The 26,433-nt window shown below is 32.0% G+C and overlaps 2 protein-coding genes across 2 annotated transcripts; both read right to left on the reverse strand.

Moving 5' to 3' along the window:
- Positions 1 to 7,086: 7,086 nt before the first annotated feature.
- LOC127863231 (uncharacterized) lies at positions 7,087 to 13,327 on the reverse strand. Its single transcript, XM_052402613.1, has 7 exons — positions 13,302 to 13,327; positions 11,666 to 11,781; positions 11,244 to 11,279; positions 10,655 to 10,834; positions 10,141 to 10,326; positions 9,683 to 9,850; positions 7,087 to 8,006 (listed from the first exon to the last, which is right to left on the reverse strand). Exons 4-7 carry the CDS (start codon positions 10,683 to 10,685, stop codon positions 7,954 to 7,956), a joined length of 438 nt encoding a protein of 145 aa, XP_052258573.1. The 5' UTR covers positions 10,686 to 10,834; positions 11,244 to 11,279; positions 11,666 to 11,781; positions 13,302 to 13,327; the 3' UTR covers positions 7,087 to 7,953.
- A 3,025-nt stretch (positions 13,328 to 16,352) lies between these two features.
- On the reverse strand, positions 16,353 to 25,436 carry LOC127863228 (uncharacterized). The gene is made up of 7 exons (XM_052402610.1): positions 25,238 to 25,436; positions 24,946 to 25,038; positions 23,625 to 23,715; positions 23,199 to 23,314; positions 22,852 to 22,887; positions 20,472 to 20,651; positions 16,353 to 20,041 (listed from the first exon to the last, which is right to left on the reverse strand). The coding sequence occupies exons 2-7, from the start codon at positions 25,025 to 25,027 to the stop codon at positions 19,797 to 19,799; spliced, it is 750 nt and encodes a 249-aa protein (XP_052258570.1). The 5' UTR covers positions 25,028 to 25,038; positions 25,238 to 25,436; the 3' UTR covers positions 16,353 to 19,796.
- Positions 25,437 to 26,433: the final 997 nt, after the last annotated feature.

Raw genomic sequence — 26,433 nt, forward strand, 5'->3', positions numbered from 1 at the left:
AATTAGTCGAATGTAACCTTTGTGTTGTTCACATAAAGAACTTCCAGAACACCAGAAACATATATTCAGCCATCTATATTGTCAACATGTAAGATATTTCGTGTCTGTATTTGACGTAATTTTTGTCTGATATTGTTACCAATATCGAAAATATATAAGTTACCCTTAAATAATAATATAATTATATGTATTGATAAAATTCTACATGTAAATGAGAGGCTGACAACCCCGTTATTCTACGTTTTTTAAGATGATAGTTTAACCCGGATTAGTCAATGTTGTTGTAGGGTAGGTGACTTTCTAGCGTATATAAACGGTGTCTTGAAGTGTCGAGTTTAGTTTGGATCCTGTCACCGTAAGGAGCGTGTCGAGAGGAAAAGGGCATTTGATTGTTAATACACAATTAAGTATATTAGGTAGTTTTGGCTTCACAGTAGTCACCTAGCAATGTTAGGGATGAACTGAATCAAAACTTCCATATATATAAACCCTGTTACAAGAACAGAGCATAAGCAGACCGGTGCCCGGGTTTTCCTTGTGTAGATCTAGTAGCTTCTGCGTGACGGTGCTATTGCAGGAATAGGTTCCATGATCGAGATTTGGAGTGCATGGCGGGTTTTCCTGGTGTATATCTAGTAGCTTCTGCGTGACGATTCTATTGCAGGAAAAGGTTCCATGCTCAAGGTTGGAGTGCATGGCGGGTTTTCCTGGTGTAGATCTAGAAGCTTCTGTGTGACGGGGCTATTACAGGAATAGGTTAAATGCTCGAGGTTTGGAATGCATGGTGACTCCAGTTTTGAAACGCCCAGATAAACTTGTATTGTCCACTGTGTGCATGATATATGGGTGAACTGTTTTAAGGCATAGGCATTCTAGCCGGCGTAGTGAAAGCATGGTCACTGTATTTAATAATTTCCCAGACAGGCGTTTTTCAGGTGTCTGAGTTATTGTTGTAAGTTTCGATTGAGGTAAATTAATTCATGTTTATATGCCCCAATCAATTGTTTAGAAATCTAATCATAAGCGAGGTAGGCTGAAGGAAAATTATTTGCATATCTTAACAGTGTGATCATACCCCCGTATACGTTACACTTGTTACAATAGTTATGAAACGTCTTAAGACTTTTCCACAAGTTATAGCATAATTTAATCTCAACAGTTTCACTGGTGAATGAAGGTCATTTAGAAAAAAAATCAGGCTTGGGAAAAAGTCTGACCATGTCTAACATCCTTTTCTGACTAACAGTAGTGGCAGCGTATTCTATTTATGGATATGCATGATTTCATATTCCTGTACAAATGTAACAGTTCCTGAAAACGGTTCCCATTAATTTGTCACATCTATTTTGTGCCAGAGGCCAACCTTCCAGACTTAATTAATGGTCTTTGAATAATAATTGAAGGCGGAAGCCATCGTTATTTTCTTTTGGAATGTTATATACTTAGAGAAAAGTGTTAAATATTTGGTTCAGGACTGAGATAAAACGTATATCCATTCAGCCGAGTTGTTCTTTGCCACCTGCAAGAGTTTAATTCTAATGGTCTCTGTTAAGCTCGTTTTTTGTTAAAAAAACATGGATGATAACGCATTAAAGCCAAAATAGGAGATAATCATTTTTAAAACACAGTTGAATTGTCTCGCGTTAAAAGGAGATATGATACATATAGATAGAACCACCGTGTTGTAAGTACACTATATATACAATACGTCTCTTTTTAATGTTTGAAGTTTCTTCTAAATTCTATGATTGTTCAGTGGTATAATAGCTATATAATTAGGTATAATAGTATGCTAATATGCTATAGTAGATTATAGCAAAATTAAGGAATGTAATGTATTGTCGACACTTTCAATTACAGCCTTCATACGGAAACTACAAAGGTGGTTCTAAAACACTAATTGATGCATATGAGTGTGCAACTGTTTAGTAACGAGCAAATACAAAATGTGTAATCGGTAAAATGATTTTCATCGAAAAAAAACAATGTGAACGATGGCACCAACAATGCGATGATAAGCGAGTTCCATATTTGCCACACCTAGCCTCTTTTTAATTCCACCTAAATATTCATTTGAACTTTGAAACACAGAAATATTTGTATATGTGACTTGGCGGTAATTATAACCAAAGTGTATATGGCCTTAGGTAATATGCGAATTTGCCAGTGAACTTAAAACTGAAGTGTAATCTTATATTTTTCCCTTATTTTAATTAATTCCCAAACTGAATTGTTCTTTAATGTTAGTTGGATCTAGTATCTTATTCAATGTATTAAATGTGTGGTTGATATTTTATAGCTATTAATCTCTGTTGCAAAGTTAAAATGATTGGTTTATGAATTGTGAAACTAGATCAGAGCATCATAACATAAAATGTAAAAAATATGCAAATATGGCAATACAATCCATTGTTTATGTGACTTAAGTCTGAATGATATGGTGACGTTTTAGAATTTCGCCTAGATCCTATGACTCAGAGTTGTTTTATTATATAGTCAAATACATGAGTAGTTTATATTACAATTTAAAGGCTATAATTTGCCACAGCAATATGATTTTAATTTTAATATTTCAAGACCTTTTGTGTGGAAAAGTAAACAGGCAGTTGGATTCGCAGTGTTGTATGCGTGGTACAGTAGCAAAAATGAGTAACACATATGGTAGTAGTAAATAAATAACTAAGTAAATATAATATAACCTTCAATGTTTGAATGTATTGATTAAAAAGGTAATGCTGGCATATTGGATGTGTTGTCCGTCTAGCTGTTAGAAGGTCCTTTTTTTATCCCTATTGGCACTGAGGGAGGGTTCTCGGGATCTTCTCTGAAGCCACCAAGTATCGGTTCTACACAGGAAACAGAGTCGATAGTGTCTTAATAACACTTTTTATTTTGGTGCATCTACCTAAAATACATTATTTGCAATTATTTATTATACCTGTATTCAACTACAATTACCATTCCAATCTTTTTCAGATAGTAAACTATTTAAAAAGCACCATAACCATCAAAAGCTAGTATGGTGTATATTAAAGTGTTCTAAATATATAATACTTATAATAATTCACTATGATGAATTATAAGATATTTCGTAATTCCATTTCGTCTAACATCTCAACTGCCAGTATAATGACATTACTGGTTCTGTTAGTTTTAACATTTTTACTGAAAGTCCATCATAACCTGTAGCATTTTTACTATTCATTTTCCTAATTTTTTCGTAACAAAAGATTCATCAATATTTGTAAAGGTTAATGTTGAATTACACTTTTTTATTATATTGTCGATTCTTTTAATACTTGAAAGATTGCTATCAATAGTAATAGAATTATCTCCTATTGAGCTAGCAACATTAACATAATAGTCATTAAAATTTCAGCAATTTCCTTTTGATCTCTTACTAAAACATTATTTTCTTCAATAATGGTATTTTTCTTTAACATGGTACCCTTATTTGTTATAAAAGGTTCAATTGTGCTCCAAAAATCTTTATTTTTACAACCACCATTACATCTTTCCACAAAATAGGTTTTAACTGATTTCCTCCTTAACTTAGTCACATAATTTCTTGCCTGTCTGTATATGTCCCAATTTCTGTCAGTTGGATATTTTTTAAGCTTATTAAATAGAATCTTTGTATGGTAAATAGCTGTTCTTAAATTAGAGTTCATAAAAGGAACAGGTTTATTTACTTGTTTTTTAGTTTTAATTGGTGCATGTTTATCAAAACAGTTCAAAATAATTTGTTGAAAAAATACAGATGCCTTATTGAATCATCCAAAATATGGTTGAAATCATATGTATTGAGATTTGTAAGCAAACATGCATAGTCCAATTTTTTTAACTTTCTGTAATTTATCCATTTATTGGAAAAGTTTGGTACATCATGTTTAAGTCATATTGTGCATATCACTCAAACCACAGTTGAAGTTTAAAATATTACAGCAGGCATATTCCTGGTTCATTAAAACAACAACAATAAGGCTTGGGTCTGAGCTTTTTGGAAAACATGTAGGGTTTTTAATCATGTTAGTTACATCAAAAATATCACAGAACTGCATTAAATGGACACATTTATCAGGCTTTATAACAGTATACTTCATATCACCTATAATTGCAAAATAATCATATTTGATTGTGATTTTGTCAGTAACATTGCATAGATCTTCAAAACATTCAGAATCATTTAGAGGAGAATTTGGTGCGATGAAAAAACAAATATTCTTATCAAAACATCAAAGTATTCTTAAAATGTATATATTAAGCCCTTCCGGAAGCTATAATCAAACATTTTAATGTCGAGGTTACAGTATTTCTGACTCAGGTTTACCCACGCTGTTAAAAGTTAATCCAAACTTATCAGTTTGTATTTGCAGAGCATGACAATTTATGAGTTGACAGCCATTTATCGGTTGTAGGCAAAGATTTTGATTCCTTTTTTTTGTAAAGAAGTTGAAACTAGTTTATCTGGGCTATCATTGCCAAATCATGAACCAATATTTTTGGTTCATCTAGTTAGCACGTGTATTCATCAAAAAGTTAAAAATAGACATTTGTCATACTTTTTCGGTGTCCAGTTGTTTCGGTCCTAACTTTAGATGGACTACCTCTCTATATTTATCATATTGTAAACTAATAGGCCTACTCAGTTTATCTCGGTTACTCAAGTGGGATTCCGATTGTATGCGTAATTTGTTATAATGGTTATATTTAAGGTAAGTTAACATGTTAAGCATGTTCAGAATTATAATCGCAACCATTTTTAAATATTATAAGCAGGTTTAATTGATTAATTGCACTTGCCTGTGTTTTATTTCTAAATATAGACGTGCTTATTACAGTTTTGGTTTCCAGATGAGTCGGTCCTATTTTAGCAGGATTCTTGAGTTAATTATAATAACAATACCCAGACATGTTGGTTAAATATTTTAGATATCCCTTTTTTTAACATTTTCAAAGGGCAGTCAAACTAACGTGAACACCATACATCTAAACAATTATTTATTAAGTATTTATGTATTGCACTTTCTTGTTTTCTAAAACTGAAATAGTGAATATAATATTAACGTATGCAGTTTTTAAAATGTGTATTATGTGTATGTATTCGTTGTTCAATAGACATAATAAAACTAAAATACCGTTCGCAGTAATTATCTCGGTTGCTTCAAATCACAATGCTTTTCAGACAAACTTGATAATATAAAATCATCAACTAGTAATTATAAATCAATAAAATATACATATTCAGGTGTATTCATGTTCATTCAGATATTGTTTATTTATTAATTAGAGTAAAACACTTAAAACGTCGTATGTGTTTAATGTTAAAATTGGGCCTTTTATTACACTCGTTTGTTTCTAATCTCAGATTACACTCGTTTGTTTCTTATCTCAGAAGATGATTTGTTTACTCAGCTGAGCACTGCGAATTTTGCTCCTTCCACGATGCAACTCAATCTTAATAATTAGAAGACTCATATGTTCTTGCTGAAACCCAGAATTTATTCCGACTTTAGCCGTACAAGACAAAACATTTATGAACATGAAGTTGAGCCTGATACGTAATCTCATCTTAAATATTAAGAATATTCAATCACAATCGATTCAGAATTTTGACTTACGGATGTTCGTGATACTTGTCCTTGACACCCATCTGAAGTTCTCCTTCGCAACATACCGTTTTTAACGAACTGCCAGTATATAGTTTTGTCTTAGAATGCATTCATTCAAACTTCGATTTTAACAAGATGTGCTATATTGACCATTATGATGTTTAAAATTGTTGTTATGATTTAACCAATAGACTATCGTAATTTCTATTAAATTAGGTTTAAAATGAGCATTTAACGTATTTCAATACTGTTAAACTGTGTTTAATGATTCGATTTATTTAACATATGACTTATAGTACAATCGCCGTTAGCCACATTTCGCTAATTTACGATCAGCTTAGGACACCTCTTATTTTTTATGTCAATCGCTGTTCTGTTAATTGCAAATACAATATAGCAACTGGATATTGGTTACTAAACTAACAAAATATTGCCTTAGACTTAAACTGTGTTGGAGATTAGCAGGTTGTTGCTTTGTTTTCAATATATTTATGGATTATGTTGCATGATATCAGAAATCTTAATGATTTTTATTCGTTTGCAGGTGAATTTCGGGTTAGTTTGTGCTTAACATCGTTCGAGAGGACAAACTCTTTTCCCATAGCTACCACTGTTATACTGTAGAATTCTATAGAAATCGTAAGCCATACGAATCTCAACGAAGTGTGTGGGTGTTTGATTCTTAATGTCGCGATTATATATAATATAAATAAATTTATATGAGTTCGCATAAATTGTATGTTTTTATGTAAACCAGACACCACGAGTTAGCACTGTCGTGTTTAAATGTTATGCTATGGTAATATAATGACCTTACAACATTGTGAAACTAAATATGTAGATATTTGTAGAACCAATGTAAATAGCATAACTGCTATTGATAATGAGCGCACAAATTATAAGTCATATATATGCGTTTAATGTAAATATAACGTAAAATTAGAATAAAGTAAAATTCATAATGGCATGGATATCTATTCACTTGCTATCAAATTTTGTTTTTATCAAACTCCGTATTTATAAATAAAGGCGTGTACATGTAGTACATGACGGAGCCTTATGCGACTTCAAAACTGAGTGAAAAGTTATTATTTAATGAATATTTCCGTTACTATTGCCATTGGGTGTTGCATTTTACTTTGTAATGAGCAATGATGGTTTGAAAGAATTTTATTAATATGAAATTTAATGAAGTTCTTGAGGCATAACATATTTATTTAATCGTTTATCTATTGCGCACGTTTTTCACCGAAAAAAATGTGTTGTACATATAATATTAAACGTATCTGTTGTAATAAATAAAACCCACAAAAGATATAACTTAATTTACGAATACTAAATCTGTCTTAATCTGGCAGTTTAAACTTAATGTATGTTAAATTTCCATTTTTGAAAGTTTTATGTTAAATTGTGTATTGTTATTAAATACAGACAAAACATTGTTGAACGTATCAAACAAATTTTAACTTATAACTTATATTTCCAAGTTTATTAGTCACTTGTTATTTTATTTAGAAATCACATTGTGAACACACAGTCAGTATGTCCTAAATAAACAAAAGCTGCTATTTCTTTTGGAACTCAATTACAGTAATAACTCGTGAAAGCAACATTTGTCAACAGTTTATATCTGTATTGTTTAGTAGTTCATTGTGAGAAAATACGTTAAACTGCATCAACGTGATGTATATGCATATGTTAAACACAGTTTCAAACTTTAAAGGTACATCACGATCCTCTTCAGCTGTTTTAGATAATTACACGTTTTGTGTCAATGTAAGCAAACGCATAACAACCGCCTATTCAACTCAATGTCCAAAGGGTGAAATGCCCCATGATTGTAAGCAATCTTAACATCTTCCCCAGTGTCTCCTAGCTCAGGTTGAGTCACAATCGGACTGTCCGGTCGAGCTTGTGTGTTCTCTTGAGATTGGTAAGGATAGTCCGATTCTAATCGCGATCTCGAGGCATGGACTGGTATCAGGGACTCTCAGACGTCGTTGATGCTATCGATGTGTTCATTTGACTGGTCTGGTATTTAACGTTCTGTGTTATCGTTCTCTAGTGGACTGAGTACTTCTGTCGAAGGATTTTACATTTCATTAGCGGTTGGAACAGAATGAAGTAAGAAACTTTCTGTAGGCACAGAGCAAAATGATCATTGACCGTTAATCATTCCATGTAACAACGCAAAATGAAGAGTCGAACCTGCGCAACGAAAATATACATACGTATCACATAATCGAATTGAATCGTATAATCGAATCGTTTCCGACCGATTAACAAAGGATACTGTCTAAAGTAATCTACCTATCACCGTTATACACATTGATCCTATTGATCAGTGTGACTTTGACAGTTGATCACTTGGTATGATTAATATTGTTATCGTGTCTGAAAAAAAAACAACAAGATGTGCTACAGTGTACCCGATATCATATTGAATATGAAGATACTGATGGTTAGCCATACGTGTGCATTTTAAAGCCAATGTTATTAAGTGACAATGTAAATTCTTTTGTGCATTTATTATCTTTTTAACTTTTACCGGGCAATACGAACATTCGTGAGTATAATTTAAAAAAAAAATAGAATCGGTTAAACTATCCATAACAAAACTAAACTATTCTTTAATTTACAATGACTGGAACGTTTAAATGATTGAAATATATGTAATGAACGTTTATAGTATTATTAAGTTATTAAATTGTCAGTAATCTTTTATCGGCTTTTGGGGGTAATAAACTATTAAAACCCTTGGTAATTTAAAGTAATGACAATATTTCAATATTGCAAATTTAGACCTTGGTGTTATAAAACTTAATAAAAACCTTCCAATCACACAACACAAGAACAATAAAATTATAAGCCCCGCTACTAATGAAAATATACACATATGCTTTTCTCACAGATAGAAAAAGGCCGCACCCGTAAAATATAAATATTAAACATGGTAAGCAAAAATCAAGGCTCGGAATCATATACTCAAGTGCAATTAAAATATTTATTTTATATGCTATATACTATTACTTATAAAAAGGAATAATAACGTGACCCTACATTTTTGCAAATAACTGTTTTAATTATCATAGAGGTATTTAAATATTTGCAGTTCATTTATCTTACAAAGTTTTGACGTAAGTGTTCCAAAATTTACCTTGTTGAATTTATATTAAACTTAAACAGTGCGGTTAGGTGGTCAAATATTACAATTGTATGTCGATATCACATAAGTGTACATTGTTTCATTTTGGTTGAAACAAACAATGCTAATAAACAAGAACTATACCAAAAATCTATTACATGCAGAAATTGACGTTCATTCCGGTTTGTTAGAAAAGCTTATCACAATGCTCAATGTTTAATTTGAATGTACCCATTTCTCAAAGGTTGGTTTCCCTAATTTGTTAAAAACTAAAATTAGTAACATATTACTCATATATTGTTAGAACAATTTACATCGAATATTCGCGCAGTATAAATGCAAGAAAGTAAAACAGAGACCACTTGTAATCGTTTCTTAGGTATGTCATGATTAGTAACTGTTAATATAAAAGTACATTCCTCAACATTAACGACACGTTTAAAGGTATACAATGCCATAGTTAAAATACATTATCGTTTACTCAAAGAAGTATCATTAAAACTCCATAAACAATGTTTACATGATAATGCGAGTCGTTTTCGCGTAAATACACATTCATACGCTTATTAGTAGTATTAAGTGATACAGGTATTTACTAAAGGACATTATGCAGTTAAAATGTTATTAATTATAATGTTCGGTTATCTTAACATATTTCATTTTCGGATTAATTTTCTTACTTAAACACTCTTTAAAAAAATGTATAATGTTCAATAAAGAACGACAATTGAACAAGACAATAAAATTACCCGAACAGTGCCGAATGAAGCCGTATACACTCTAATACATTCTACAATAAATGCCTACATCAGCCGTAATCGAAAAAAGCGGTAGTTTTTTACGGGTACCCTACCTGAATACCGCACGTTGACTTTTCATTCGTGTACTAAAACAAAATGTATTATCGTATACTACACTGACTTACTTTTTTCTATGGACAGGTCTCCTTCAACATTTTTGTTTACACCGTGATTGTTTTCAGGTATTCCTTTAGATCGTTTGATCTTTATAAACAACAATATGTTCACAGCCACAGACACTATTAAAAATACACCAATCACGTAGGTCAGTGTTAAAAAGGCGTTCAATGAACCTGAAACATTTTGAAAAACAAACATTGTATGTTTTAGACACTAGCTGTTCGGTCAAAAGACACTGTTTGGTAACCTTAACTATTAACTCGAGGGCTGTATCTCGATGTATTCGGGTTGTTAAAAGTTCAAAATATTACGATTCTTTCTGCACATTAATTTGGCCATTATTAAAGTTCTATATAAAATAACTTTTTTATTGTATATTCATACAATACAAAAGTAAGCATGCAGTACGGTTTTCAAGTAAGAATTTATTGAAGAAATTCATAACTAAGATCATTATACGAACCTTTACTAATGCACACAGGTTGTGGTGCACTCCATTGCAAATTATTGCCACATTTTAATGGCATGCTGTCACCAGGTGTATATTCCAAATCACAGATGAACTCTAGCGTGTCATTTATAGGTATATGACTATGGTTGACCGTATGTCTTCCGTGTTCTGGTGGATTCGGAATAGGGCATCCTGCAACTGAGCGGGTTAATATGAATGCTTTTGTTGAATGCGTTTACTGTTGGTACTGTTGTTTAGTCGAATGAATTAAGTATATTAACATTTCCAAAAAGTTGTACGTATTGCCTTAGTATCGAATTTAATATTTTATTAAGATAATAGAGATGTGTCTTTGTATATAATGAATTGCATGTAAGCATCAAAGTATGAGATTTAAATGTCTACTAGAAAACACAAAGTGAAATATAGAAGGTTGAGTTTACAAATCATTTCAGCATAGAACAAACTTTTACAAAAATATTTACTCGTAGTTACATTGCAACTGACGAAATGATTACCGCTCTACCTTCGCATTTAGGTTTTGATCCACTCCACATTGAATAATTTCTGCATTTCAAAGCCTCAGTTTGAACAAGGGCATAGCCAATGTCGCAGGTGACATCTAACGTGGTATTGTATGCTACCCGTGTTGTGTAAACTTTATAGTGACCGTTTCTTGGCGTCGTTGGAACATCACATCCCGCAACTGAATGTCAATGCGTTGTTTGTACAAAATTAATGGATATAAATTGAAAACACATGATTGAAAACATATGAGATTGATAACTCATGAATGAAAAGGAAATCAATAAATAATATACTGGTGTTAATTTACTTCTGATATCAAGATATGTTCTTTTTCAACATAAACGTGTACTTATTTTGATACACATTGCTTATATTGCATTTCATAACTTTCTCCGTAACATACATGCTAGTTTTATTTAAAAGTGTTTATTTTAATATGTTATCCCGTTTAAATACAATAAATACTTTTATACATTTTTTTCATTGAGAACAGACGTAAAAATATCTGAATGATATGAAAGATTAATTGTACGGCAAATTGGGTACCAATAATAATTCTATGTTAAATAAATAATATAAAATATTACCACGAATCTTCTCTCTGTCAGAGTTAAATCTAACATCTGAAATTGAAAAGTAAGAGCCCTGAATTGCTGGGAAGACATAAGTAATATTATTCAATCCGTTCAGTACACATTTGCATACACTTTTCTGTTCATACAATTAATAACTAGCTTGGTTTTATATATAATATAGATTAACATCTTATTGTCGTATTTATTTCAAAACAGTGTCTTGACTTATCGAGACTGAAACCGTTAACGAAAATCTATGTTTTTTTCCAAGACGTTACCATAATGCTTAATAGTTTAATATAAAGTTTTACACGGTGTTGCTCTGAAAGCACGGCTGTATGACTGGACAAAACAGCCGGACCCGTAAAAATAGTCATATTATTTTTCGCCCCCCTCTGAATCTCCATTCATCATGTTTAGAGATATACTATTACCATAACAGAACTGTTTGCAGTTTAATGTCTGAAGTCGAGTAAAACAGTCGTCTCTGACATTGCTACACTGACGACATTTCCTGGCGACAACGTCACAAAACTGCGCCTCGGCGTTACTAACAAATACAGAAATAAAGAAATATGAACGGACATATAAGACAGATAGAGACGAACGGTCAGATTGATTTCCATGTACATTTCTTTAATTTGTATGCATTTTTTGTGTTTAGTGTAATACCCAATAACCTATATTTCTGGAATATTTGTTCGTCGATGTTACTTAATTTCTGTATGTTAAGTTTACGTATGTATACATTGTAACAACGCCTTCACATTTTAATTCAAATTGTGTCATATATACATATGTATCAGTCAGAGAAACATCCAAATATGTAATTGTAATCCAATATAACATCAAAAATAGCAAGGAGTGTAACATAATAAACCATATTGCCATAATGTGAATTGTCGTTACGTAGGGGTGGGGGCGGTACATTAACTAGAAATGTCACTGGCGTGATTGCAAAAATCAGCATTTCAGAGGGGGTTTTCCCTAACAATGCGCGTATCATTCTACATGATACAAATATAGTCGATGTATGCCATGGACGAATATTCATCATTGTCATTGTTATTCAGAAAGGCTTTACTGTGACATTTTAAATGCAAGCATTCTGGTTCGTGTGAACCTCAGTTGTAACTTTCAAACCAATGCCTCGCATAGTTTGCATCTATTCGAAATAAAAATACAATACATTCACACAAAAAAACATACATCTCAAAATATGGAAGCCAATACTATAATACCCTTGCGGAAAACACTCCTTAAATTAGATATACCTACATGTGTTTGATGTTCATACCCAACATAGTTTTCAATATATTTTCTAAGCAAAATTAAAATGGAACATTAAAACAATTACTCTAAATATATCAAAACAATATTTATATTTCTTTTGCACGGCTAATCCACGCAACATGAACTAGTAACCTATTTAATCCAATATTGATATTTCAAGATATGCTACATACCGAAGCAATAGTTATAGTTTCATGCAGTGTAGCTCCCTTGAATGAGATTGCAATATTCGTTTTAAATGTATACCCCCTTTGGTATTCAATATATGTTCCGACAAAAATAAGTAAGAACATAAAAAAGGCAATATTCTTAAACAAAAAAACACTAGATGGCCAAGAGTATTAGTTGTTCTGCAGTGCCCTGTTATAAGATCTTAAAGTGGCGCAACAAATGGGAGACGTTTATTTCACGCGACATGATTGTTTATGATGATTTGCATTATTGCAAATTAAGTGCAAATTTCATTTATATATTGCGAAGCTTTTATATAAATATTCAAGCTGTTTCTAAACGTGATCTTGATCTTTGAGATAGAGAGGCAGGTATTACACTCGATTTATCGTATAATGACGATCTCCATATGAGCAGAGCTATATTCGATTCCATCAATATATGGAAGAGTATTTGTGGTGGGCAATTCTTAATAAACAGCGGACAAAATAGAGACGAACAGAGACAGGCAGTTTGACTCCAACCGTCTTTTAAAGGCGGTGGGGTGGCATAATTATAACAATCTCATGGCAAATTAATCAACATTCATAATTACATTTTACTCACACATTGCAAATGTCAGCATAGCACGAGAACGGATCCGAGTATTCCGATGCTTACAAAATGGGCATCAATAAGGCGACCATTGAACAGATTATGGTTCCTGAAAAAAATGAACACATATCTTAAAAACGCTTATAGAAAGTGTATTAATACATAAATCAAGTAAGCTTTTTACAATTGACCTTTACCCTTACCCTTCAATACGCCAGAACGATTAATCAAAGGCGTAAAGATGGACACAATAACGAAATATATATTTACCATTCCATACACACTTTGCATGGTCGCGCGTCTTTCGCACGAGAAAGCTATTGCAGAAATATGCGAAATGATCTTTGCTGTACTAAACGTCTGTTGTATGTACTTGTTTACATCGTAAGCTATTTAGTACATTTTCAATTTTAAAGGAACCGTCAACCATATTGTCAAAAAAAGAAAAGTTCTAATATACCGTGTTTTTTTTACAATTATTAGTTTATATTGATTACAGTATAACGACTGGTATATCACATTACTTGAAACAAGTTGTTTAGTTTTCATATTTCAGTATATTCGGTAATAAATTTCGCGATGTGAAATCGAAAGTACACCGCGAAAATAGGTGACATAACGATATACACACTATAAATATACACACTATATATATATGAACATTCCGTTGAGGCGTTACGCAGAAAGAAAGCTTATTTTGGTATCTGAAATCGAAAGCAAAAGTTGAATACCGGAAACTGAAAGTAGGGTTTTAAAATAGAACTAGTTTACATTTTTCGAAAATACAGAATGTCAATCGATCGTTTTGTAAAAGCTAGAAACAAGCTTATTTGCGTAAATTATACATTTGAAATCGAAAGTTGAATGTTGAATAGAGAAACTAGAAGTAGATAGTTCGTATCACTTTTAGTTTTTTTATTCATTACATAACATAACATTTATTAGGCATTAAACATCATATTGAAAATGTATAGCCTATACACACTTTGTGTTTGAGATAGCAACGACATGGTACATGTATTTGAGAAGTACAACACAAAACGATGAATACAAATGATGTCAACGTAGGTGTTATCGTATATCAGAAAACGAGTATCCAATCATCCCAATATTAAACCACTGGTAAATAGTTTTCCAAATACCAGTCGTGTCAAAGACGGTTTTTAGATCGCAATTACTTGTCAGATAGCAAAACACTTCCATAATCTAGATTTATTTATTGCCAAACCAGTGTACATATTAAGTCAATTAAAGCGTTATCTACATATGTATTTCATTATAAAGTACAATTGTTAAACGATTTTAACATTATTCAATATATTACATACCACTCTTCGCAATCATTCTTACTAGTTTAGCCTCGTTGTGGTATTTATCGCAATTTTGTTTGTTTGATTGTTCACATGCGTTTGTTATCAGCATACACTACCGGAAATATTACATTATGTGTGATGTCAATTATATAAATAAGTACAACGCATATAGCGTAACACTGCAATCGCTATTCCAGGGATCATTACAAAGATTTTTTATCAAGGGTGGGCGGGCTAAGCCACGATTAGTTAGAATTATGACAATGTCGATATAAATAACCCATATTTATATTACAGCTGTCGCCATTCTTGTCCTCATAAATAAATTTAGTGATCTGTATGCGATTAGAAGTGTTATTCATTGCATTTATTGTCGGTAACAAAAATTATGCGATTTATAAGTAATGAATTGAAGTGCAAATATGGTCGTGTTTTAATTTGAAGAATAATGTAACTCCAACAAAACTTTTAGGAGAGAAAGTTTGATTAAAGAACCGTGTAATTTCTTAAACTCGAGTGACAATATAATATATCACAAAATAACACATACAAATGGAAAAGGCTATAAATTTGTACTTTTTCATCATTTGGCATAACATAAAATTAATGTTATTGACAAAACATGATAATTTACATTTTGGCAGCAATATAAATATGAATACGATGTAATCCATTACATAAAACAGCAAGCTACATTTCTTAAAGCAACATGTTTGAATGTTATGTCAAGACAATCTATAAAACATGCTAATTAGAGCAAAATATTGCATACACTCAACGGTTTTACATCTCTTTAAAATTGTTTGTGAAAAAACAAAGAAACGGTATGTGAATTCTGCACAAACCTCGAAGAGCATGACCCAGGAAATGTTTTGGAAATGTTTTTAATATCGTATTTATCTACATATTTCTTTCACTTTTGTTAGTTTTGCATTGTGTTAGCGTTAGAGTTAAAACGGGCAAGTTTAAAGAAGTATACGTTTACACATTCCGTCTATTGTTTATTTCAATAAAGGTTGAAATAGAATTTTGAAGGTAACTATTTAAATGACAAAATGTTCTGGCCTTAATTGCGCGAAATCCTTTCACTTACTATCATGCATATTCCGTATGCAATCTGCATTTATTTTTTTAGATATTATGACATTTTAAAACATTGCAAAGGTACTTCTTTCTAACTTACCATTACTCTACAAACCACGAGATTGACGGGACATCCCCATAAAAAGTTTTTAAGAAAAAAACTATTGTATTGATATATTGTTTTACAAGGAACCAATGATTTTCTAAATATTCTTTAATTATTTAAAGCGCATCTTATCGTAATTACAAGCTGTAGACGAACTATTATTTTCCTAAACTTCTCTAACAAGTTAAGTATCATACTGAAGCTCCTTATTTAGATTAAGTGGGTTTACCGATAAATGTAATTGGCCGACGCAAAACCTTTTTTTTTTGTTACCAAATTCAGATTGCCGTGAATTTACGAGTCCACGAAGAAGTAATTTTCTGCAAAACCACGGCAGTGCGTGCCGACGAATAAATATAATGTTTTTAATTAAATGTTATGCATGGCTTTTCACAAAATGTTTCTCAAAAAAAATGTTTGACAAAAATTATTTAAAACTTATGATATTATTTCTTTAATTAAAAATCAGTACAATAATAAATTACTCAGACTATTTGGACATAATCACTTTAAAGAAGAAAACGTCATCTACAAGAACCTCATAATGCATGCGGTGATGTGTACTGATTGAAGTGTGTCATATATAACGTGAACGTAGACGTGAGGAATAATTTGCTTTTTACGTAAAACAATTGCTACAACTATCAGTTCACGCCATCGACAAGGTTTCGATACAAATATAAGAATACTTTATTATTATTATTTCTTGGTTTTGTTACTTGACCTGTACTTGTGTATAATTATTAAATATTTATCAACATTTCACACACAGATAATTACATAGTTCTTATATATGGAAAATGCCATGAATATTGCTTTATGCTTTTCATGCTTTTATCATGCTCAGGATGCCAAATATCATAGTTAACGAAGTTTCAATTTGGATATGTTTTAAGTCAAGGAAAGCTTAAAGGAAATACAAATAGTGAAGCACATGTACCTGAAACGTTCTTCATTTTAGTTATTTTCCTGTAGTGAGTTCTGACAGCGAGAACTACGTTTATAACAACAGAAGCCAAAAGCAAAACTGCTAAGAAAATAGTACTATCTTAACTTGGTTGCAGTGGTGCTACAACAAAGCCCAGGGTGTACACATAGATAAATATTAATTAAAATGTATTTCATATAATAAAATAGAAACACACATAACACTTGAAGAAAGAGGACGTTTAAAGACCGAATTAGTAGTGCGAACACAAAGTTCAATAAACGTTCTTTGTTTCATTTTAAATGGTTTGCATAGCAGTCAAAATAAGCAGATTCAGATGCTGATTAAAAGCTCATTGTCCTAAAAGAAAAACAGATAAATTAATATTACAGAACAATTGTCGAAGTGCATGGGGTCGTCTTGCACCAATGTAATCACTCTGGGAACGTACGTATAATTAACGTTAAAACGTCTATTTCTTGGTTGTGACGGCAACGTACACTCTGCGACTTAATATACAATTCAAAGAGATTTTTTCCATAATAAGGATTCATGAAAGCACCATAGTAAAACATTTGTTTGTTTGTTTATTAATACATTTTGAATGCACGCATACCCTGTCTGGAAATTATTCCATTTTAAATGCATGCAAACTCACGTTAATTTTATATGAAACTAAGTTTTGACACCAACAATAAGAGAATGGTTTATTTAATTTTACTACTTGCGCTTATTTACCCTAAAAATGCTTTGAATATTTACGTGTGTGCAAATACGCTACCACGGTATTATGCACGTCGCGTTGAAACGATGTTTCTAAAAAAAGAAACACACACAATTATCCCAGCTAATCATATATATTTCTCCGAATTGCTAGTAAAGTAATAAGATAACATAGTCTGAACAATGCAAACTCCAATACATGTAAAAGGCATATAATGTTAATAAGAGTATTTGAAACATTTATATTGTCCAATACCCATTATCAATATGAAAACAAATCAATTTACGTCAACGATATATTCTTAAATGTTATATTTCTACAGCACTTCAGCACAAATGCAACGGACAATATTCATGTTAAATTTAATTATATTCATTATTAATTAGTGATATGACAACAATTATGCAACATAAAGACAGATGTTACCATAACAAAAATAGAACAGTTGTATAAATACAGGATACATAAACAGTATTTAGTAAATTCTAACACAGAGGACACTTTTGATCGGAACGATCGCGGTACTGGGCGTGTCGTTTCAATAATGATACATCCACGTTAAACAGTGGTGAACTGCAAAAATTTATCATGATTAAATAAACATGCATAACTATCTTTATTTGATTGACTTCATAAAATGAGTGTTAATCTTAACAGCCTAACAGTGTGTCCACTATTGCCTAATAGTTGAAAACTGATGAAATATTTGGTAGTCGGCTTTGATTGGCCCGTATTCACCAAACGATTCTTAGACTTAAGAAATAAATTATATTCGTATTACTGTCGTGTACTCAAAATACGTATAAGTTCAGTCAAGCAAGGCAGTTAACACGTATAATTATATAAGTACTCGTTTAGAACAATATTTTAATGATAAAAGCACCATTTTTGAGTCTGTATATATACAGACTAAGAGTTATTTTAATTTACTCTAAGACTATTATTCAATATTAAGTCTTATAATTGGTTGGTGAATATAGGCACTTATTAGACATTAAAGTATGCAGTGTTATCGTCAAGGTTGAGATAATTTTACGCATTAAGATTACACAACATTAAATAGTGTACTTTTGTACGACAATGTGAATTTTAAGTATAGATACGTTGTTCGTAATGTATTCGCCCGTATGTTTTTTTTCCTAGTAAACACAATTTCGATAAACATGATATATCTTGATTTTACTTAAAAATGTAAATGTCGTATTTATTTGTTCTACGTTTTATCCACAGCATTCAACATCCAAATCTGGGATATTTAAATCTTCTGATCTTGTAGAAACCTGTCTGGCAAATATATGTGATATAAAGATCATTTCAAATGTAGTCGGTCTATTCTCACCAACGAGGCTTTGCTCGGATATAGCCAGCTCGAGGGCTATAAAATCACTTGGTGTCTGGTAAACCCAGTAATACGTCAGCTTTATGGCCTAAGCTAAGTTTATGTGAGTTCCGCTAAACCAACTACCGTCTCTGATGAAAGACTTTTTTATTGAAGGCCCTGTTGGAACATCGCCAAACCCACTGGTCTTTACTGTAGCTTTTGTCTTGAACAAGACTAACCTTTCCAGATATACACTTATAACAAAGTCCCCTCCCCATCGCCCAATAAATTAAAATGTTTTGACAAAAAAATTAAACAGTCTGAATGCCTGCATATGCGTAGACGAAAGACATTACTACCAAAAATGCTACTGTGTTTACGTTTGTAGTGTCGTTATGTATATCATTTAACGTTAACCAATCAAATACGTCTCTTTAGCCCCATGAGATCACGTGCTTGGTCACATGGTATAGCGACAGAATGGAATTTTATGAATTAGACGGATGCGATAGCAAGCAGGTTGATTTTGATATCGTTTTGAGTTAATAACTTTGTTATAAAAGCCTCCTTGTTTACTGGGATTTCAAAAATGTGGTTGTTTTTGCGTTGCATTGCCTTTTTAATCATTTTTGTCTCTGAATATCAGGCGCCGAACGCGCCTAAATCGATCGAGGCGCTTAGCAATTCGAAAATTATACGCGTTTTTATCTTTTTACGTAAGTACAATCGTCCCAAACTTAAAGTACACAATATCCTATGTATATATGCGGTGAAAGAGTGTAATGTATATATGCGGTGAAAAAGTGTTGTTTTGAAAAGTAAAATGTGGAAATATACATGGCCTGTTCAGAAACTTTTGGTCAAAACGGGATAAATGGACGGAATTGAGTTATTTGACATTTCAATATTTGTGTTAATACTTATCCACTATTCATGCGTATATTTTTCACAACACTCTTGCTTTGCACGAGGTTCATCGGGTAAAAAACGACCATATTCTATTCGCCTTATTGAAATTGTATGCTTTGTATCTTACAACAGTGACGTGTTGACATTAATATGCACAGTTTTACATATATCTGGGTCACGATCCTGATCGTTTAAAACAAGACCACGCTGGTAAAGGTCCCCTGATACCGTTGAATGGTGGTCCGAGTCAAAACATCTTAGAAAGCGACAAACTCCCACAATGATGTTCAACATCACGGATACGCCTAACAACAAGCCAAACGCCATCAACATACTTCTCCAAACGGTTGACATATCCTGCGACGCACCTGCATTCAAAATACACAATGGTACTTTTAGTCATAATAAGTTCGATTACACTTATAACACAATTACACATGTCATGAATACACGAGCAATGTAAAAACAAGTTTAGAATATATCATGCATGGTTTGTAAACTTACTATAACAATTTATGAAATAGCAACGTGTACGTTTAAAATTATTTTTACGAGTATTGTTTATTGAAAACGTTTTACAATATATACACGTTTATAAAATGTTTTTGCGTTATTGCTGCTTCAAAAAGGTTAGTTCCAAATAATTATATATGTACATTCGTAGTTTTATCCTGAATCAAGGGACAATTTTACTGACTTAAAAGCATGTAGTGAAAGGTGAAACACAACATTTGATATATTATGTAAATGAAGTACGTAAATTATCGACACACGAGTTATACAATTCGAGTACAGTACCTTGACAGAGAGGCTTGGGTCCAAACCACGTCGAGAAATTGCCACATCTCATAGGTTCAGATACACTTGCTGTGTAGCCATCGTCACAAATGACATCTAACTTGAAACCAAAAGACACCTGGGATGAGTTGACATCATAGCGTCCATTCTCTGGTTCGTGGGGAACCATACAATCCGAAACTGTGAGTAAATATATGTTTTATGTGAATCGTATTACAATTTTTCAATGGGATTACACACCACTGGTCAATGACCACATAATACATTATAATAAATATAACAATATATTGTTAATGACATTTTATCGCGTTAGATTCATGTGTTTCAAAATGTTCAATAATTGATAACTGTGTGATGATCTTGAAAGTATATATTTAAAATTTTAAAAACGATTGATACAGGTTTAAATAAATATATGTTATGCTGCTGTTTATGATGAGTAAGGTAGATATCCATTGTATGTTAACAGGTTTGTTACGTTGATATTAGAAGAAACTACCTAACGAAATGTTATTATATTAAGCCTTCTGTTTATGAATGCCAACAATTGATGAATAAAACGAATACATTTTAACTTATTACATTAGCCAAATTTGTAAAAGATCTAAAGAAATAATATTTCTAATGTTGTTACTTAACTTCAAGTACTTATCATTCATATATCACAAGTGCTTTACCTAGTATTTTCGTAACCGTATGCAATGCTGCTTATGTTTATATTATTACTATGTTTATCTCTGTGACATAATTGTATGTGAAATATCTAGTGTTTAGATGATGCACACTGTGCAAGTCTGAATAAATATTTGTTTTGTCTTGTGTTGTTAAAATTCTTAAATATTGGTTTAAAATTCTAAAATTGAAAAATTATAATGCAAATTGTCTACATACAATCTTTAATTGATTGTAATTAAGGTTATATAAATTGGGTCTCAAATGTTAAGAACATGTTAAATAATTATCGATTTGTTATGTGTTTGAAAATCCAAACAGTGAGCATGTTAATAGTTTTATTAGGGAGTTCAAATGCAGACTTGTTAACAATTATAAACAAGAGTGGTATGAACAATGAATAACAGTTCTATATTGGATATGTATTAAGTTTTAAAAACCTCACTGGATTATGAAGAATATTTTGACTTGCTTCCTAGACGTGTACGCCTACTTTTTGTTAGATTAAGAGTCTCTGCACACTCGTTGAGAATCCAAACTGGCAGATACGCTCAGAATAAAATACCACGAAATGAGCGTTATTGTTTATGTTGTAATGGCTTCGATTTAGAAGACGAATACCACTTTATATGTATATGCAGTTGTTACACTGATATAAGAAAAATATATATTAGCCGTATATTTTTTATAAACTCATCTGTATATAAATTCCGCATGTTATTAGCTTTACGTGACAAATCAGTAATTGCAAATGTATGTTAATATATAAAATAAGCTTCTGTTATAAGAAATACGATTCTAAATAATGTTGTTTAAAAATTACATTATCGCTTCGATAGAATTTACGCATTCATGCAATTGATTGTGTATATTCATATTTGTATTCTTAAATGGTCATTGAATGGTATGTAATGTTTTGTTGTTTTACTTAATTGCGTGACAGAAAATAATATCTATATTTGAGTATGAAGACGATGTACTTGTATAAAAGTCTGAATACACTGTCTGTCTGTCTGTCTGTCTGTCTGTCTGTCTGTCTGTCTGTCTGTCTGTCTGTCTGTCTGTCTGTCTGTCTGTCTGTCTGTCTGTCTGTCTGTCTGTCTGTCTGTCTGTCTGTCTGTCTGTCTGTCTGTCTGTCTGTCTGTCTGTCTGTCTGTCTGTCTGTCTGTCTGTCTGTCTGTCTGTCTGTCTGTCTGTCTGTCTGTCTGTCTGTCTGTCTGTCTGTCTGTCTGTCTGTCTGTCTGTCTGTCTGTCTGTCTGTCTGTCTGTCTGTCTGTCTGTCTGTCTGTCTGTCTGTCTGTCTGTCTGTCTGTCTGTCTGTCTGTCTGTCTGTCTGTCTGTCTGTCTGTCTGTCTGTATGTATGTATGTATGTATGTATGTATGTATGTATGTATGTCTGTCTGTCTGTCTGTCTGTCTGTCTTGTCTGTCTTGTCTGTCTGTCCGTCCGTCCGTCCGTCCGTCCGTCTGTCCGTCCATCTGTCTGTGTTCTTTAGCCATAAACCCATCCGTGTCCGGATTACAATTTAGTTACTAGCTGGCTAGATACCATATCTATGAATGTGCATGATGTCGCCACAAAATCTACCCATTATACAACCTGGTATTCATCTGTCTTTTGTTATAAAGTATATGACTGCAATTGTTTTAAACACAACACGTTGGAGTATTTATATTGTTGACGATAATATTATTTGTATAGACATACCACGTGATCTTTCAAGGTCTTGGTTTCTACGTCGCTCTGCAAATACATTAATAAGAAAGATGCACGAAATGTTTACCATTTAATAAACACAATACACAAGGTAACTTTGTCGTGTTTAATTTTTCCTCCTGTCTACATGTATAGCTGTATTTTTATATAGTTGTATTTCCTCTTTCGTTAAATATACAATTACTTTTTTGAAAATACCAGCCTTAAAAATATGGAACAAAACATTGCATAAATCGTGCAATTTATAACTTGATAAACTAAATGACATATATTATAATATATATTAAGATTGTCTCTTAAAAATCGTATATAAATAGAAGAATGTTACACGTAGCTACCATAGCAATAAATGGTGCAGTTGTAAGATTGAAGTCTTGTAAAGCAGTTATCCTGGACGTCAGCACAATCGCGACATATTTTGTACGCCACATCACAGAACTGATATTTGCCAGAACTGCAATCAAATAAAGCGAAGAACAATGCATTAGTACATAATTAAAAGTGATATTATGTTCCGAATAAATAGTGATTATATAAATACCACGAGGACATGTTTATATATAAAGCTGTTTAATTGCAGCACATAACAATTCAACGCGTAGCTTAATTTATAATACACATGTTCATTAGTATTATATCACATACGAAGCCATTATATAATACTTAATGTTCAAAATTGTTGTTTTAAATTGATTGAACAAAAGACGTTGAGTTTTTCAGATCAAGAATATAATTCTTGTAAACAGTAAACATGTATAACCTACACATTGCATATATCGCCGTAACAAGTATAAGGCTCCGAAGAAGTGAGGTAGACGGCCCCGAAAACGGCAGCAAGAAATAGTTTCGTATCATCTAGGTAACAAAATCAGTCAATTATTGAGCAAAATACGTAACTATGGCAAATCAATATTTAAGGGGTGTTGGGGCAGTTTATTTATCCGAGGATTTATCTATAGCAACACCGATGATGCTATTATCACAACTCAATATTTTTGTTATCACACTCATCAGAAATGACCGAGTTGGTTCATAATATAATTGTCATTGGTTCGATCCCAGGTGGGGTCAACTTTTTTTATTACTTTTTTTACTTTCTTTTATTCCATTCTTGTTTTATACTGGAGCTCTTTAGTCCTGTTGTTTACATTTATCAATTTAAAGCATTTAATCACAAACTTCAAAACATGCCGAAATCTGTGAACAAATACATGTAAGTTATTAATGATTAAGGTCGAGTTTGATACTGTATGGCATTAATGTCTTTTGGTTAGCTGTTGTTATCAAAGTTAAGATTTTAAACAATTTTTAATGTTTATGCATATTTCTAACAATCTATGTACCGTTTCTTGGGTTTTGCCTAATTGCTGTATTTTATGACATTTGACGTTGATAGTTAAAACAAACAATCTCTGTTAAAAGTGCGGTGACCCCCTTTTTTATATGTGTATTATGATGACAATACGTCGGTTAACAAATTTGAGCAGTTTCGCAGAATTCTATTAGACAGAAAAAATTTAAATTCCCTTAATGTAGTTACAATAGTAAAAAAATGACGTTTTTTGGGCGACATAAATATTATAAAAAATACATTTCTTAAAATTTAACTTGTGTACTCCATTTTATTGGTTGTGTGTGGTCTAATTAAATGGTATATGATGTGTCTTAGCTTATATAATATCTACATGTTGCCAATTTTATAGGTTTTTAATTATTTTTACGTATTTAGAGATTTTTCAGTTTTATTGAAAAAGTACATGTGATATAATGGTGAATAAAATCAAAACAAGGCCCGTGACCCTATGTTTTTATTTCATTGTTGATATAGTATTTGTATATATATCAAAAATAAAAATTTGGACAAATTCTATTATATGGAAAAAAATCAGCAAAACTGCAGCAACACCCCTTAACAAAATATGTAACTTTGCATCGCTGTTTTAAAATTAAGCTTTAGAAGTTGTACGCGCACCTTATGTGCATTGCTGTTATACAAATGAATTATTTTTTTACGACAGATAAAAACATGTGAGACATTAAATTTTCGCATAAGATTTACTTACAAAAACAACAACATCAACTTACCTGCCATGGTTTGTTTATGAGACACGTTTTCCAAATAGACTGTTATAAACTCATGCTCGAAATATAGGTGCGTCATCTCCATATTTTATGCACCTTTAAGTAGAAACAGCTAATGCGGAAAAATCTCGAAAACAAAACTAGTAATGCGTACATTTTGTTAATGATATTTGTACCTTTTAAAGAAACAGCTAAGCCGTAAAAAATCCCGAAAAAAACAACTAGTTATGCTAACATTCAGTTAATTCCAACAAGCGCAGCAAATAGCAAATATTGATAATTGATCAGCATATACCGATATTGATATCTGTCTTGATACAACGTTGCCTGATATATTTTTTTATATCAGTTCACCAGGAAGTTGTTTTATCCTGTCACATGCCTTTAAATCAGCCTGCAAACCAGGTAACCTAATAATCCAAAATTTATTAGGCTAGTGACCAGGTAACCTAATAACTCAAACGTTACTGTGAAAAGGTCATTTTAACGAAATGACGTCATTATTCTAGAGAAATTCTCCGATTAAACTCTTTATCAATGTAAATAAACGGTGATAAAAGGCATACAATAAAAAGAAAATGTGTTAGATTCGGTGGAATGACATGATAAATAGAATAATAGGTTGGTGACGTGGATGGAAAATAGTTATCTGGCTCGTCGGAGGATCTTATTTTAGATTTGATCGTGAACTTAAACTTCAAAGCATTATTTTCGAAACTGAAAGTAATTTGATAAATTATAAATAGCGTTGAGTGAATGGCGAACTATGCGGTGGAGATATTTATAGATATTTGCTTTTCGGCAAATTTACAGGCAAGTTGCCGACTCGAATAATACTATCTTAATTTTTAGAGCGTGATTAAAACTTTATCAACAGCATTCCTCGTATTTACCTTCTTTAAAATTAGTTAACATGTTAAACGTGTGTATGCGCTACATGTACACGCATTTTCGGGTTTTCCTATTCTAGCGGGATTCCAGTTTTTTAAATATCAATTTGATAGCAAACTTAGTTTTTATGACGTTTAATCAAGATTTAACACCATAGGGTAAATCGCCATCGAGTCGATTTTGCCCTTGAGTCGGACATTTTTATCTTTGTAGTTTTCAAAGATCAGTTTTGTTTAGCATGATTTATGACGTAATAACGAACAATTTAACCTTCATACTCAAAATAAATAAAATTTTGAAGTGAAATTTGATCAAATATTATCTCAATATGAATTTGGATTCGTTTAAGTTTTAATTACATCCGGTGAGGGAAGATTAAGAATTTTCAATTATCGATTACCTTTACCATCGGCATTTTGGTCAGAGACGTTTGACAACATTCACAAATGACTCCATATTGAAAACATAATTTTTAGTGGTTTGCTCTATTGTATTGGTATATAGTAAAAAATAAATTACAACTCAATTAGCCCTTGAGGCGAACGCAATTCGTCCTTATGGCGAACATGAGTTTATGTAATGGCAGAGGCATACGGATGA

This window comes from Dreissena polymorpha, unplaced genomic scaffold (assembly GCF_020536995.1).
Source record: "Dreissena polymorpha isolate Duluth1 unplaced genomic scaffold, UMN_Dpol_1.0 chrUn003, whole genome shotgun sequence".
NCBI classification, from domain to species: Eukaryota; Metazoa; Mollusca; class Bivalvia; order Myida; family Dreissenidae; genus Dreissena; species Dreissena polymorpha.

What these genes read in the sequence shown, in the direction of transcription:
- LOC127863231 (XM_052402613.1), bottom strand. Translation starts at nt 10,685, where the DNA reads ATGTGGAGTGGATCAAAACCTAAATGCGAAG. An exon ending in ATCAAAACCTAAATGCGAAG is followed by an intron (nt 10,327 to 10,654) that starts GTAGAGCGGTAA and finishes TAACCCGCTCAG; the next exon opens with TTGCAGGATGCCCTATTCCG. An exon ending in AGACCTGTCCATAGAAAAAA is followed by an intron (nt 8,007 to 9,682) that starts GTAAGTCAGTGT and finishes TTTTTTTTTCAG; the next exon opens with ACACGATAACAATATTAATC.
- LOC127863228 (XM_052402610.1), bottom strand. Translation starts at nt 25,027, where the DNA reads ATGGAGATGACGCACCTATATTTCGAGCATGAGTTTATAACAGTCTAT. An exon ending in TACGGCGATATATGCAATGT is followed by an intron (nt 23,315 to 23,624) that starts GTAGGTTATACA and finishes ATTTGATTGCAG; the next exon opens with TTCTGGCAAATATCAGTTCT. An exon ending in ACCCAAGCCTCTCTGTCAAG is followed by an intron (nt 20,042 to 20,471) that starts GTACTGTACTCG and finishes TTTTGAATGCAG; the next exon opens with GTGCGTCGCAGGATATGTCA.